General features: G+C 34.3%; 3 protein-coding genes across 3 annotated transcripts; all 3 read right to left on the bottom strand.

Annotated features, from left to right (window-relative positions):
- Positions 1 to 1,903: 1,903 nt before the first annotated feature.
- LOC104754764 (delta-9 desaturase-like 1 protein) lies at positions 1,904 to 3,988 on the bottom strand. The gene is made up of 5 exons (XM_010477030.3): positions 3,599 to 3,988; positions 3,357 to 3,497; positions 3,109 to 3,249; positions 2,566 to 2,672; positions 1,904 to 2,251 (listed from the first exon to the last, which is right to left on the bottom strand). The coding sequence occupies exons 1-5, from the start codon at positions 3,908 to 3,910 to the stop codon at positions 2,053 to 2,055; spliced, it is 900 nt and encodes a 299-aa protein (XP_010475332.2). The 5' UTR covers positions 3,911 to 3,988; the 3' UTR covers positions 1,904 to 2,052.
- Positions 3,989 to 5,801: 1,813 nt separating this feature from the next.
- On the bottom strand, positions 5,802 to 7,786 carry LOC147923253 (delta-9 desaturase-like 1 protein). The gene is made up of 5 exons (XM_010477028.3): positions 7,302 to 7,786; positions 7,054 to 7,194; positions 6,784 to 6,924; positions 6,316 to 6,422; positions 5,802 to 6,198 (listed from the first exon to the last, which is right to left on the bottom strand). Exons 1-5 carry the CDS (start codon positions 7,614 to 7,616, stop codon positions 6,000 to 6,002), a joined length of 903 nt encoding a protein of 300 aa, XP_010475330.2. The 5' UTR covers positions 7,617 to 7,786; the 3' UTR covers positions 5,802 to 5,999.
- A 1,451-nt stretch (positions 7,787 to 9,237) lies between these two features.
- Positions 9,238 to 11,946, bottom strand: LOC104754763 (delta-9 acyl-lipid desaturase 1). Its single transcript, XM_010477027.3, has 5 exons — positions 11,399 to 11,946; positions 10,628 to 10,768; positions 10,410 to 10,550; positions 10,172 to 10,278; positions 9,238 to 9,652 (listed from the first exon to the last, which is right to left on the bottom strand). The coding sequence occupies exons 1-5, from the start codon at positions 11,726 to 11,728 to the stop codon at positions 9,454 to 9,456; spliced, it is 918 nt and encodes a 305-aa protein (XP_010475329.1). The 5' UTR covers positions 11,729 to 11,946; the 3' UTR covers positions 9,238 to 9,453.
- Between the last annotated feature and the right edge of the window lie 598 nt (positions 11,947 to 12,544).

Below are 12,544 nucleotides of genomic sequence, written 5' to 3'. Positions count from 1 at the left end.
ACCATTGGTTAGATATTTAACATCTCCTCTGTTTTACTAATAGTGTTATTTTAGAGTTTTTTTCTTTGTTTCACATAGAATATCATTTTATATTTCGAATGTAATTTTTTACATCAAATTTTCTAATTTAACTTTATTCCAAAACTTATTTATTTAATTTAAATGACAAATTACTCATTATATAATTCAAGTTTTTCTTAAATTGTGTGTAATGTGTCAAAATACATTTTTTGTGAAATAGAGAATTTATGAAACTTTAATCAAGACGAGAAGTTGGAATAACTTTTATATTTTCAACGAACCAATGCAATACGACGTGTTTGTCTCTATGAAGGCTACATAAAGAGAGATAGTAAACAAATTAGAAAGAGAGATAGACTCTACAAGTCTTAAGATATAAAGGGGGTCTATATATATGCACAACTGTAGATATTAATTTAAAGAAAAGGTTAACTCAACTAACTAAGTAACAAAGTAAATAGAAAAAGCTAGCACAATATAGCTATAGATTTCTGACCAGTTCCAACGGTACTGTTGTAAATGTAAAGATTGACGATGGCCAGAGTTATTCTTAACCAGTAGTTGGGTGTTTCAGATTTTATTGAGGCCCAACTAGCTGGCTCACATCTAATTTTTTTGGCAATTTGTTACTGAAATTACTGTTAGTAGGATTGGCGGGTGGATCCAACGACGGCCCATATTTTGTAACAAGAAAAGAAAAAAAGAATTAAATATGTTAATTACGAAATTGTAAAAAGTTCTATTGCACTCGACACTCGTGACGTGATATATACGCGATTGGAATTTTTGTGGTTTGACGATGCATGTCATCCACAACAAAAAAAAATAATGAGTGAGCTCTCGAGGCTGAATGCATGGCGAGAAGTCCCCAATATGAGGCCGTAATTTATTCTATAATGCATGCTATATATAAAAAATAGAGTTTGTAAAATAAAAATACCAAACGTTACGAGAGGTGTCCTTGGTGTTCCACGCTTGCGAACCCCAAATATGGCACGCCGAGTTTATGAGCCAAGTACCATGGTAACCTATTGCTCCCCCCCAACACCCTGTTTCCAAAATAAATAACAAATTGAAGTTTTAACATTATACAAGAGAAGATAAGAAAAATCATTGAGTATGATAACTATGAATTCACTACAAGGAGTTCATGGTCAAAACTCAAAAACACCTTCTTTCCCCCAAGATCTTAAAGAATTCGAGACTGTTCTCAAAGTGAAGCTTCCTCTTCCAACAAGGCTTCTCTACCTTTTCGTTGATGGTCAAGAGCTTTCTTCTTCTAATGGGCTTGATGGGTCTTTGGGGCTTATAGGTGGCTATTCTGCTTATTCTCATGAAGTTAATGTCTACTTGCTACCTCTTAAGGAAATCATAAGGGAGACTAAGGAAACAATGCGCCACCTTGGTTTCTCCAACACTTCAATTTAACAATTTGCTTTAGTTTAAGATAACAATTTGTTGGTTGAAGGAGCATAATTGTGATATGAACTTTGGTTTTCTAATGCGGTTTGTGTATTTTTGTAGTACCCGCTCTTACAAGCCGGAGGGGAAGAGTTTGTGTATGAGAGTTGTTCCAGTCTTCCAACAACTGCTGGATCAATTGAAGGCTCTTTCACCTTTGTGCCAGGAAGGTATGCTTTCATGATATGATGTTAAGAATCCAGACTACCATATGTTGTAGTTTTGAAATTAAACTGGAATCTTGACCCTTTTTGATTCCTTTTTCTTAGTCTGAGAGATCCAAAAGGGAGTCAATTCGAAGTCAAAGTCGCAGAGTTTCCTCTGGAGTTGCCGGACTACATCTTCTGAACTCTTTCTTGCTCAAGGTTTGTTACTTTTTCGAGATTGTTATGTCAGTTTTTGTTGTCCACACAGCATGCAATGTACTTAAAACTTAAAAGACAAAGGTGTTGGATCAACTGGTTTACAAGTTCATGAGAACAGATTATTCTTAGCAGTATTACAAAAGCAACAGAAGAGTGAGTGACGAGTACGTATAATTTAACGATATAGATAGATTTAGAGCTGACATTAATGAGCGAAAGCCATCTTGCGTTTCTGAGCATCGGTAGGCAATTTGACATTAGTGGCTAAACCGAGAGCCTGGAAGAACCGAATGAGGTACCAAGTTACGTCTACCTGATACCATTCTAGTCCGTGCCTAGCCGACGCCTCAAAGGCATGGTGGTTGTTGTGCCAGCTCTCTCCCAACGTGAATAGCGCTAGCCACCTGCACCATTACACACATTTACTCAGTATTTATTATTATTATTTTTTTTGACAACTATTTTACTCAGTATTTAGTTATAGAAGTTTTTCAGTTTACAAAGTTCCCTATAATTAAACCAGATTGAAACTGGATTCGTTTGATATAGTAATCACTAATCAAATTGAAATTGGGCCCATTGTGGATAGGTTTTGGTCTTTCGGATAATATTTTGTTTGTTTGGTTTTGTTTTTCGACGTGTCTTGAATAGGTCTATAGAGATTCGAGTTTGTAAATAAAATACCAAACAGATTGACAAAAAAAAAAAAAAAAAATACCAAACGTTACGAGAGGTGTCTTTGGTGTTCCACGCTCGTGAACCCCAAATATGGCATGCCGAGTTGATGAGCCAAGTCATATGGTAAGCGTATACTCCTCCAACACCCTGTTGCCAAAAAAAGAAAGGAAAAAAAAACGGTAATTAATACTCTCTGTTTCACAAATAGTGTCATTTTGACAAATTGCACCCAAATTAAGTAAAACTTGAATTATACATATATGCCTTTAATTAATGAGTAATTTATCATATAAATTTAATAAAAATAACTTTAGATTAAGAGTAAATTAGAAAATTTGATATAAAATATCACATTGGAAATATAAAATAACAGTTTTGTGAAACAAATAAAAAACTCTAGAATGATAGTCTTTTGGATTATAGGATGAATAGTGAAATCGAGTAACACAAAAAATAATTGAAAGTAAGAATTTAATTTAATTTTGAAAATACTATTTTTAATAGATTAATGACAATTTTATGAACAAATTAATTGCTAAGATTAAAAAAAAAATTAATTGCTAAGATACATAGAGATTTTTACCACGCCCCAAGTTAAGTAAGGTAGACCACCCCATAAGTAGATGAGGGTCCAATATGCTGAGATGTGGAGACCGGCTGTCTTTGCAAGAAACCTATAGAACCATTGTTGCTTCAAGTCCATCACATTGTTACGTCTTCCACACTGTAGCAAGTATTACAACATTCACCTTTACTTTTTAATTACAAATCTTGGAATCTCATCACTTATTCACAAGTGAATTTACGTGCGGTTTGTAAATGTTTAGCTACCTTTTCTCTGATATAATCGGAGTCAAATATCCACAAGATATGGCTGAACCAGAACCCTTCCGTAGGGCTATGTGGATCGCGGTCCGAATCTGTGAACTGGTGATGGAACCTATGTGTACTCACCCAATCTATTGGATGACCCTGAAACAAAAAAAGAGATAGACGATATAACTGAGTATACATACATATTGGATGTACGATCGATAGTTTCATTTTACATTTTCTTGTAAAAGAGTATTTACCTGCAACGCGAAAAGAGCAATATAGGCGGATAAGTATTCAAGCCATTTAGGTAACTTAAAGCTTCGGTGAGTCAAGTTCCTGTGGTACGAGAATGTGATGAAAATGTTAATCGCTTTGGTGAGAATCGCACCGAACAAGACTGCTTCCCATTTGAAGTAAAATGGAGCCATTAGACACAACAGATGCACGATTACAACAGCCGAAGCTTTCTCCACATCGAACTGGGTCCATTTTCTTAAGAAAAAAGCTCTTTTTTCCTTGCGCTCTGATTTGCTTTGGCTAGAGCCATCATACTTAGCTGCGTCACCCATCGGACCGTCGAGAAATGAGTTTGTTATCTTTGAGATATGAATAGTACAAATACTTTTTTGGTTTTGAGTTTTGCCTTATGATTGACCAAATGTCTGACTATATAGGGGAAGATGGTAGTCGAGTTGTTGTGGAGAGTAAAGATTGTGTATGTCGGTAGATTTGAGTAAATGAGCAGTGGTAACTCTCCCACCAAAATCTCTCACACATAAAATAAATATTAAAATAATAAAAAATATTTTTAAATTATGTGAATCTCTAAAAAAAGAGATGGCAGTCTCTCATGATCTCTCATATGAGACACTTTTTTATACTTTTCTGAGAGATTTTCACAATTAAATAATATTACTTATTATTTTATTAATTCTTTTTTAGATGAAAGATTTTCTTGAAAAACTACCATTGCAAATGCTCTAAGGACGAAAAAATAGACTTATACACGTTACCTCGTATTTAATATGCCCGCTCTATCTTGTTGAATGTGGGATGTTTTATTGTGCTACGCTCAATTTAAGCGAACATTATTATTCTTGTAACATTGTAAACAATATATATGTAAATTATAGCATATTGTAGATGTAATATATATATAGTACATGCAAGAGGTTTATATTCTTCTAATATTTCGAATTAAGTGTAGTTTCACATGTTCGCTTTACATCACATCAAAGAAATTGATATCTTTCGAATGATATTATATGAATTGACAACGTAAATTACTTGGTCAATCATATTGAAATTTAGAATATAGAAAAACATACATACATTCGTACAAACAAAAACGATATTAAAGCATACGTACTTGTTAACTGTCAAAGACTCAAAATGGTTGCTAGTTGCTACATATAATACGTTTGTAATCGTTAAATTCACTTACTAATTTTCAGATAATTAATATGATGATGGGCGGGCACTCTCGTGGTATACTATTGATAGTTGTGGGGCACTGTGTTCTTACAGCCTCTAAGGATAAGCAAGTGAATGCGGCTGGCGAACGGAAGCCTACATTATTATTACTGAACCATGGGTTTATTTAATATTTTTTGAATATGTTTTTAATAGAGTGAATATAGAATCTTATGGATATGAATTGATGTAGATACAATTATTAGACAGTTTCTTGGGTAGAAGTCGGAATATCTTCCATATTTTCAACGAACCAATGCAATACGACGTCGTTGTCTCTCTGAAGGCTACCGAAAGAGAGATAGACTCTACAAGTCTTAAGATATAGAGGTAAGGATTTGTGGTGGGTCTATATATATATGCACAACTGTAGATATTAATTTAAAGAAAAGGTTAACTCAACTAACTAATAAGTAATAAAGTAAATAGAAAAAGCTAGCACAATATAGCTATGGATTTCTGAGCAGTTCCAACGGTACTGTTGTAAATGTAAAGATTGACGATGGCCAGAGTTATTCTGAACCAGTACTTGGGTGTTTCAGATTTTCTTGAGACCCAACTAGCTAGCTCACATCTAATTTTTTTGGCAATTTGTTACTGAAATTACTGTTAGTAGGATTGGCGGGTGGATCCAACGACGACCCATATTTTGTAACAAGAAAAGAAATAAAGAATTAAATATGTTAATTACGAGATTGTAAAAAGTTCTATTGCACTCGTGACGTGATATATATATACGAGGTTGGATTTTTTGTGGTTTGACGATGCATGTCATCCACAACAAAAAACTAATGAATGAGCGCTCGAAGCTGAATGCATGGCGAGAAGTACTCCCCAATAGGACGTCGTAATATATTCTATTAATGCATGCTATTGTTCAAAAGTACTTAGCTAATATTCCTTTTTTTTTTAGTTTGAGACATCCAAAAGGGAGTCAAGAGAGATACCGGACCACATCTTCTGAAATCTTCTCGCACAAAGGTTCGGTTACTCTTTCAAGACAATGCGTTAAGTTATATTGTTCATACAGCGTGAAATGTACTCAGGTATTAAAATGTGTTGGATCACAACTAGTTTACAAGTTCATGAGAGAACAGAATTATTCTTAACCATTTAACATAAATTAACAAATGAGGGAGTGATATATGAGGCACACATATAATTTAGATAGATATAGTGCTCTGACTAACGAGCGAAAGCCATCTTGCGTTTCTGAGCATCAGTAGGCAATTTGACATCTGTGGCTAAACCGAGAGCCTGGAAGAACCGAATGAGGTACCAAGTTATGTCTACCTGATACCATTCCAATCCGTGCCTAGCTGACGCCTCAAAGGCATGGTGGTTGTTGTGCCAGCTCTCTCCCATCGTAAATAGCCCTAGCCACCTGCGCCATTCCACATTCACTCAATATTAATTTCGGTGAAGGTTTTATCAGTTCCGGTTATGGTTTAATATATATATATATATATATATAAAGAATAGAGTTTGTAAATAAAAATACCAAACGTTACGAGAGGTGTCCTTGGTGTTCCACGCTTGCGAGCCCCAAATATGGCACGCCGAGTTTATGAGCCAAGTCCCATGGTAACCTATTGCTCCCCCAACACCCTGTTGCAAAAAAATATACCATATACAGTATGTGATAGTTAGTATGTTTTGGATTAAAAGTGAAATACAAGAACAATAAATATTCGATATAGAAAGTTTTGCAAGATAATCATAAAATGCTTTTAATATAGTTTTAGTATTGATAAATAAATAAAATTAGTGATTATATTTCTAACATGAGTAATGGAACCTTTTTTCGAAATATGATGATGTCATTCTTTTTTTTCTTGCAGCAATGTGGAATTCATATTTCAAACCGTCAAAAAGTTTGTATGATATTCATAACGTATAATCCAATTTTTCTTATTGAAAACAGACGATTAATTGCACAAAGAAACAAAAAAATAGAGAATTTAATTACCACGCCGCAAGTTAGGTAAGGTAGACCGCCCCAGAAATAGACGAGGCCCCAAAAGGTTAAGATGTGGAGACCAATTGTCTTTCGAAGAAACCTATAGAACCATTGTTGCTTTAAGTCCATCACGTTGTTACGTCCTCCACACTGTTACATTATTCGTCATTAGTTATACAATACTGATGTTCTGTTAAAATCTCATAATAACTTAAGATTGACTCGTATACATATATAGTATGTTGTGTTTAACTGTAGAGATTATAAGCAACTTTCTACCTTTTCTCTAATGTAATTGGTGTCAAATATCCAAAAGACGTGACTGAACCAGAATCCTTCAATAGGGCTATGTGGGTCACGGTCTGAATCTGTGAACTGGTGATGGAACCTATGGGTGCTCACCCAATCTATCGGATGACCCTGAAAAGAAAAAATATATATATAGAAGTTTAATTTCAAAGATAACGTACGTACTGGGGAAATACGTTGGATGTGTATCTATATTTGGTTATAAACGATATATATACCTGAAGCGCAAAAAGGGCAGAGTAAGCGAAGGGATATTCAAGCCATTTAGGAAGCTTAAAGCTTCGGTGAGTCAAGTTCCTATGGTATGAGAATGTAATGCTGAGACTAGTCACTATGGCAAGCATCACACCGAACTGGAGAGCCTCCCATTTGAAGTTAAACGGAGCCAACAGACACAACACATGCACAGCCCCAACAGCGGAAGCTCTCATCAGATCGATCCGGGTCCATTTCCTGAAAAAGTACGCTCTCTTTTCCCTACGCACCGATTTGCTTTGGCTGGAGGAGTCATCGTCCTTAGTGGTGTCCCCCATTGGAACGTCGAGGAATATGGGTTTGTTGTTTATTGGAATATGATGAGTTATATGATATTTGACCAAAGGGTTGGTTATATAGGGGATCGGATGATGATATGTTGGTGCATTGAAGCTGAATGTCGTGGAGATTAAGGATTGTATCGGTGGATTTGAGTAATCATCACTACTTAACAACGAAAACATAAAGTTGCACACTCTACTTTAACTCGTATTTGCCTCGTCTCCAGATGAGGATTTTAGCTAGGAAAACAACATGCATAGCCACTTGGTTGGCCTAACTTTTTTTTTATTTTCTAAAAAAAATATAGATTTAATTTTATGCGTAACGATCCGGGTTTGATTGGTTAGTCCGAGAATTAAGAGTTAAGCATAATAGGCACATGTGTAAATCTTGGGACATTTGTAATTGTTTTAAAGAATGGTTTTACGGATGCTTTTACGTCATGAAAGACACGCAGTTTGATACCTCTTAACGTTTAAGGTTTTGAATTTTGTAAAAGATTTTCCCCTTTGATATATTTACAGTGCTGTATATAAAAATATAATGTTTTCATGTTTTGTCATTTTCTATCAACTGTATGTCACAAATTGTAAATGCAATTATTTGTGGATGGAGAAATAATATATTGCAATTAGGGTTGGCTGCGTTTTAGCCTTTTAGGTTTGGTGCTTAACTACACGTTTAATTTTGATTTTTTTTCTTTTCAGTATTGTATTTCACCAAATAAAGCTTATCTATCCATTATAGGTGCTCGCTATTTCTTTAAAAAATTCAGTAATAACACTTTTTTTTAATAAAAGTCTGTTTAAAAAAAAAAAAAATCAAAAAAGAGGGAGGGATTTGGCGGCATAATGTTCTTGTTTAGCCATTTTTGTTATTACTGAATTAGCCATTTTTGTTATTACTGAATCAAAAAAATTAAACCATTTTTCACTATCTGGCCGTTTGGCCCGTTTCTATTAGATCCGCCTAATCTTTTCAAGTTAATTTTATTGCATGTTCTCCAATATAAATGAACCACGGCAAAAAAAACACAAATGACGGAGCCACGTTTTCTAATAGGGGAGCATATGCCCCGGTCAAACTTTAATTTTTTTTTTAAAAATTTTTATCCTTGTTATTTGCAATTTTGCCCCCTAAGTTTTTTTTGTTTTCTATATTGCCCCCACATAAAGTTATGGTTTGCATCCGCCCCAATAATATATTTAAGTAAGAAATTACCATAATGTTGTTGAAACGGAATTTGTAATTTACTAGTGTGATGTCATAATCCGATCATAACCCAGGTTTAATATATGAGAGTGTGTATGTGTGAGTTACAGAAAAAAAGAAAAAAATAATAATAAAAAAAAAAGAATAAAACCGTGATAAATTTCATTAGAGCATGTGCATTGAAAATTTTTCACAAAAGTTTCTCATTCAAAAAATAAATAATAAAATATTGTATAATAATTTTTTATTATGAGAGTTTCTCGTTTAAGCTGAGAACGGTTTTCATTGGAGAATCTCTGAGAAACTTTCTCTCTTGTTTTGAGAAACTTTTTCAATAAAAAAATTATTATTTTATATTTTATTAATTTTTTTTGTTAATAAAAAACTTGGTGAGAAACTAACCAATGCAGATAACCTTACGCATCATATTAAAATTTCGTGCACATGGAAACGAACGTATCTTAATTAAGCAAGCTGGTTCAAAACACACACCACAACACAAAAACAACACCGCATAGCACAATATTACAAGTGTTACGTTTACCAAAAACTTTAAACGTACGTAGACATTAACTAATACTTAAAACTTAATTGAGACGAGAAGTCGAATTTATTCCATCTTCAATGAACCAATGCCATACGACGTCGTTGACTATCTGAAGGCAACTTGACATCAGTAGCCAAACCGATAATCTCGAGGAATCGGACGATGTACCAAGAGATGTCGATTTGCCACCATTCCAAGCCTTGTCTCGCCGATGACTCGAATGCGTGGTGATTGTTGTGCCAGCTCTCTCCAAACGAGAATACTGATAGCCACCTATATAACCATTTTAAACCAACAACAATTGATTAGTTTAATTTCTTCCACATATATATATACTATTTTTTAACATGCATGCAGTAATAAGATGGACCACACAAAAGAAAACACAATCAAAAAGATCTACATATATGTCGGGTGTTTTTCTGATGGTAAACTAAATGCCTTTGGAGTGGTCCAAAAAAAGGTATCCCATGGTAAATATTTTTTAAAAATATAAATGTCTGTAATGGGATGGAAAAGAAGTAACTTTCCTGTTTAGTCAAGTCATGCATGAACGTTTTTTATGGGCAATGTGCCAAGAGTAAATATTCTAATTGACCTTTCAAAAGAGAGGTAGTTGGTTGATGCACCTTCCCTTCCACCAATTCAAAAAAAAAAAACTTAAAAAAAAAAAAAAACCTATCTATGGGAAAATTTGAAAATTTCAGTCTCTTTTATAACACTTCGACTGATTCAAAGTTGCACATATGTATACTCACTGACATTTCATGATTGATTAAAGTTTCAACGTACCAAACATTACGAGAAGTGTCATTTGTCTTCCAAGTCCGACTTCCCCAAACATGGCAAAGTGAGTTGATGAGGCAAGTCACGTGATGTTCCATTGCTACGCCAATACCCTACAAATACGCCAATACCATACCAAAATTAGAATTCTTCAATGCCTTATCATTTATTATTTATAACTATTGTTACAATTCTTGTTTTTTTAGGTAAAACTAAAATCAAAAGGCAAAAAAAGAGATATTACCATTCCCCAAGTAAGAAAGGAGAGACCGCCAAAGTAATAGAGGAGGAAACCAAATGCTAGAATGTGGTAAAGGACTGTTCTTTGAAGGAATTTATAGTACCACTGCCTCTTTAAGTCCTCCACATTTGTCCTTCTTCCACACTGTGCCATTACAACATTATATTAAATTTTAATTGTGATTAAAATGAACTAATCTAATTCTCGCAAGAATTAATTACCTTTTCTACAAGGTAACCGGTATCAAATAGCCATAGGAGGTGACTGAACCAAAAGCCCTCATTAGGACTATGCGGGTCCCTATCCGAATCTGTAAACTGGTGATGGTATCGATGTGTACTCACCCAATCAATAGGATCTCCCTAATTACAATAACAAAACAAAACAAATACTCATAATGAGATGTGATGTATAAGTGCTTTTAAGAATCAAAGGATATGCGGGTGGGTCCATGAAATTATTACAACTAGCTAGATGTTTGATTATATATAGTTATATACAAAAACGGTTAACTCAACCAATCAGAACATAAATAATGTAAATTTAAAAACTAAAAAACATGATATTATAGCTTGATTGTGACCAAAATCTAAGGATATAATTAAAGATTGACGATGACCCGAGTCCTTGTGAACTAGTGGTTGAGTGTTTCAATTTTAATGAAACCCTCTAGTTCAAATTAAATTATTATTTTTAAACTATGTAAATTAATTTAATGAAACCCTCTAGTTCAAATTTTAATGAAACCCTCTAGTTTAAATTATGTGGAGTGACTAAAATTGTTGTCAAAAAAAAAAAAAAAATTGGGATTGGCAGGTGGATCCAATTAGTAGGTATAAAACATATATGTGGAAAAATAACTAAATTTTTAAGAGAATGGGTAAGTTATGTTGCATGCGTGCATGAGTATGGAATGACGAAAATATATAGATACGAGGTTGGAAATATTGCGGTTTAAATAATAAAATAAAAAGAAATGAAAGAGGGTGAACCTGAATGGCAAGAAGGCCGCAATAAGCGAAGAAGTACTCGAGCCATTTAGGGACTTTGAAGCTCCGGTGAGCCAAATTTCGGTGGTAAGAGACGGTGATACCGAGCCCACCCACGGTATAAACAATGAGGGCGACTCTTAAGGCCGGCCAAGTGAAATTGAAAGGAGCCAAGAGACATAGAAAATGCACAAAGAGGGAAGCAAAAGCTTTCACAATGTCCAATCTCTTCCACTTTCTTTCCCACATTGCCCTCTTCTTCCTCCCCTTCTCTGCCTTGTCCGCCGCCATTTTCTTGTGATTCTCCTCCTTCTCCGACGTTGACAATGACATCTTGTAGTAAACTTATGTATATAAACAAACGAGAGAGAGATAGAAAGAGAGAGAGAGAGAGAGAGAGAGAGAAAACAAAAACTCTTAGTTAGATATGAAGATTGCAGAAGGAGTGTTGTAATGGTTAAGGTTTGTGAGTATCGTCCTTGTAATTTATAGTTGCATGGAGGGAGTGTTAAAATTCAAATAGAGTAAACTGACTTATTAACCGACGCTGTAATTTATTCTCTAATGCATGCTATACCTTTCTTTTATCCTACCTGTAAATTGTTGCAGTTGGGACGTAGTCGTTATCACTTCATTAACTTGCTCTGAAGCCTCTGGTTGATAATAAAAATATTATTATTGTTGGAATCCACAGATAGATAGATGCATGTAACTATGTTTTCATAAAGCTGACACAGCCCTCGATATTGATTTAGAATTGTGATTTACTGTATATACCCGTATTTTATGCAGTTCGTCTATATTGTACTACTATTTCTATTTTATTGATGCTGATTCGATGTATACATCTATATTATAAATTAGGTTTTTTGGTCACTCTTTGAAATATGTTGACTAATGACTATCATTTAAAAATAAAATAAAATTATCACTATTTTCGTAGGATGTCGACAAAGCAACATCAGGACTCCAATATCTCAAAACCCAATTAAGGAACGTACGTGAGTTTGGATGAAATTAATTAATGCAATTGCTTAGCAACCATCTCATCCTGAGAAATAAGGAAGAAATGGAAAGCACATGCACAAACCACTCTTTTTCTTGAAGTTGGAAGGAAATAATTCACGTAATCTAACTTAATTGGCAGCT

This window comes from Camelina sativa, chromosome 17 (assembly GCF_030686135.1).
Source record: "Camelina sativa cultivar CO46 ecotype springtype chromosome 17, ASM3068613v1".
Taxonomy (NCBI): domain Eukaryota; kingdom Viridiplantae; phylum Streptophyta; class Magnoliopsida; order Brassicales; family Brassicaceae; genus Camelina; species Camelina sativa.
This window is presented reverse-complemented; position numbering and strand designations above follow the sequence as displayed.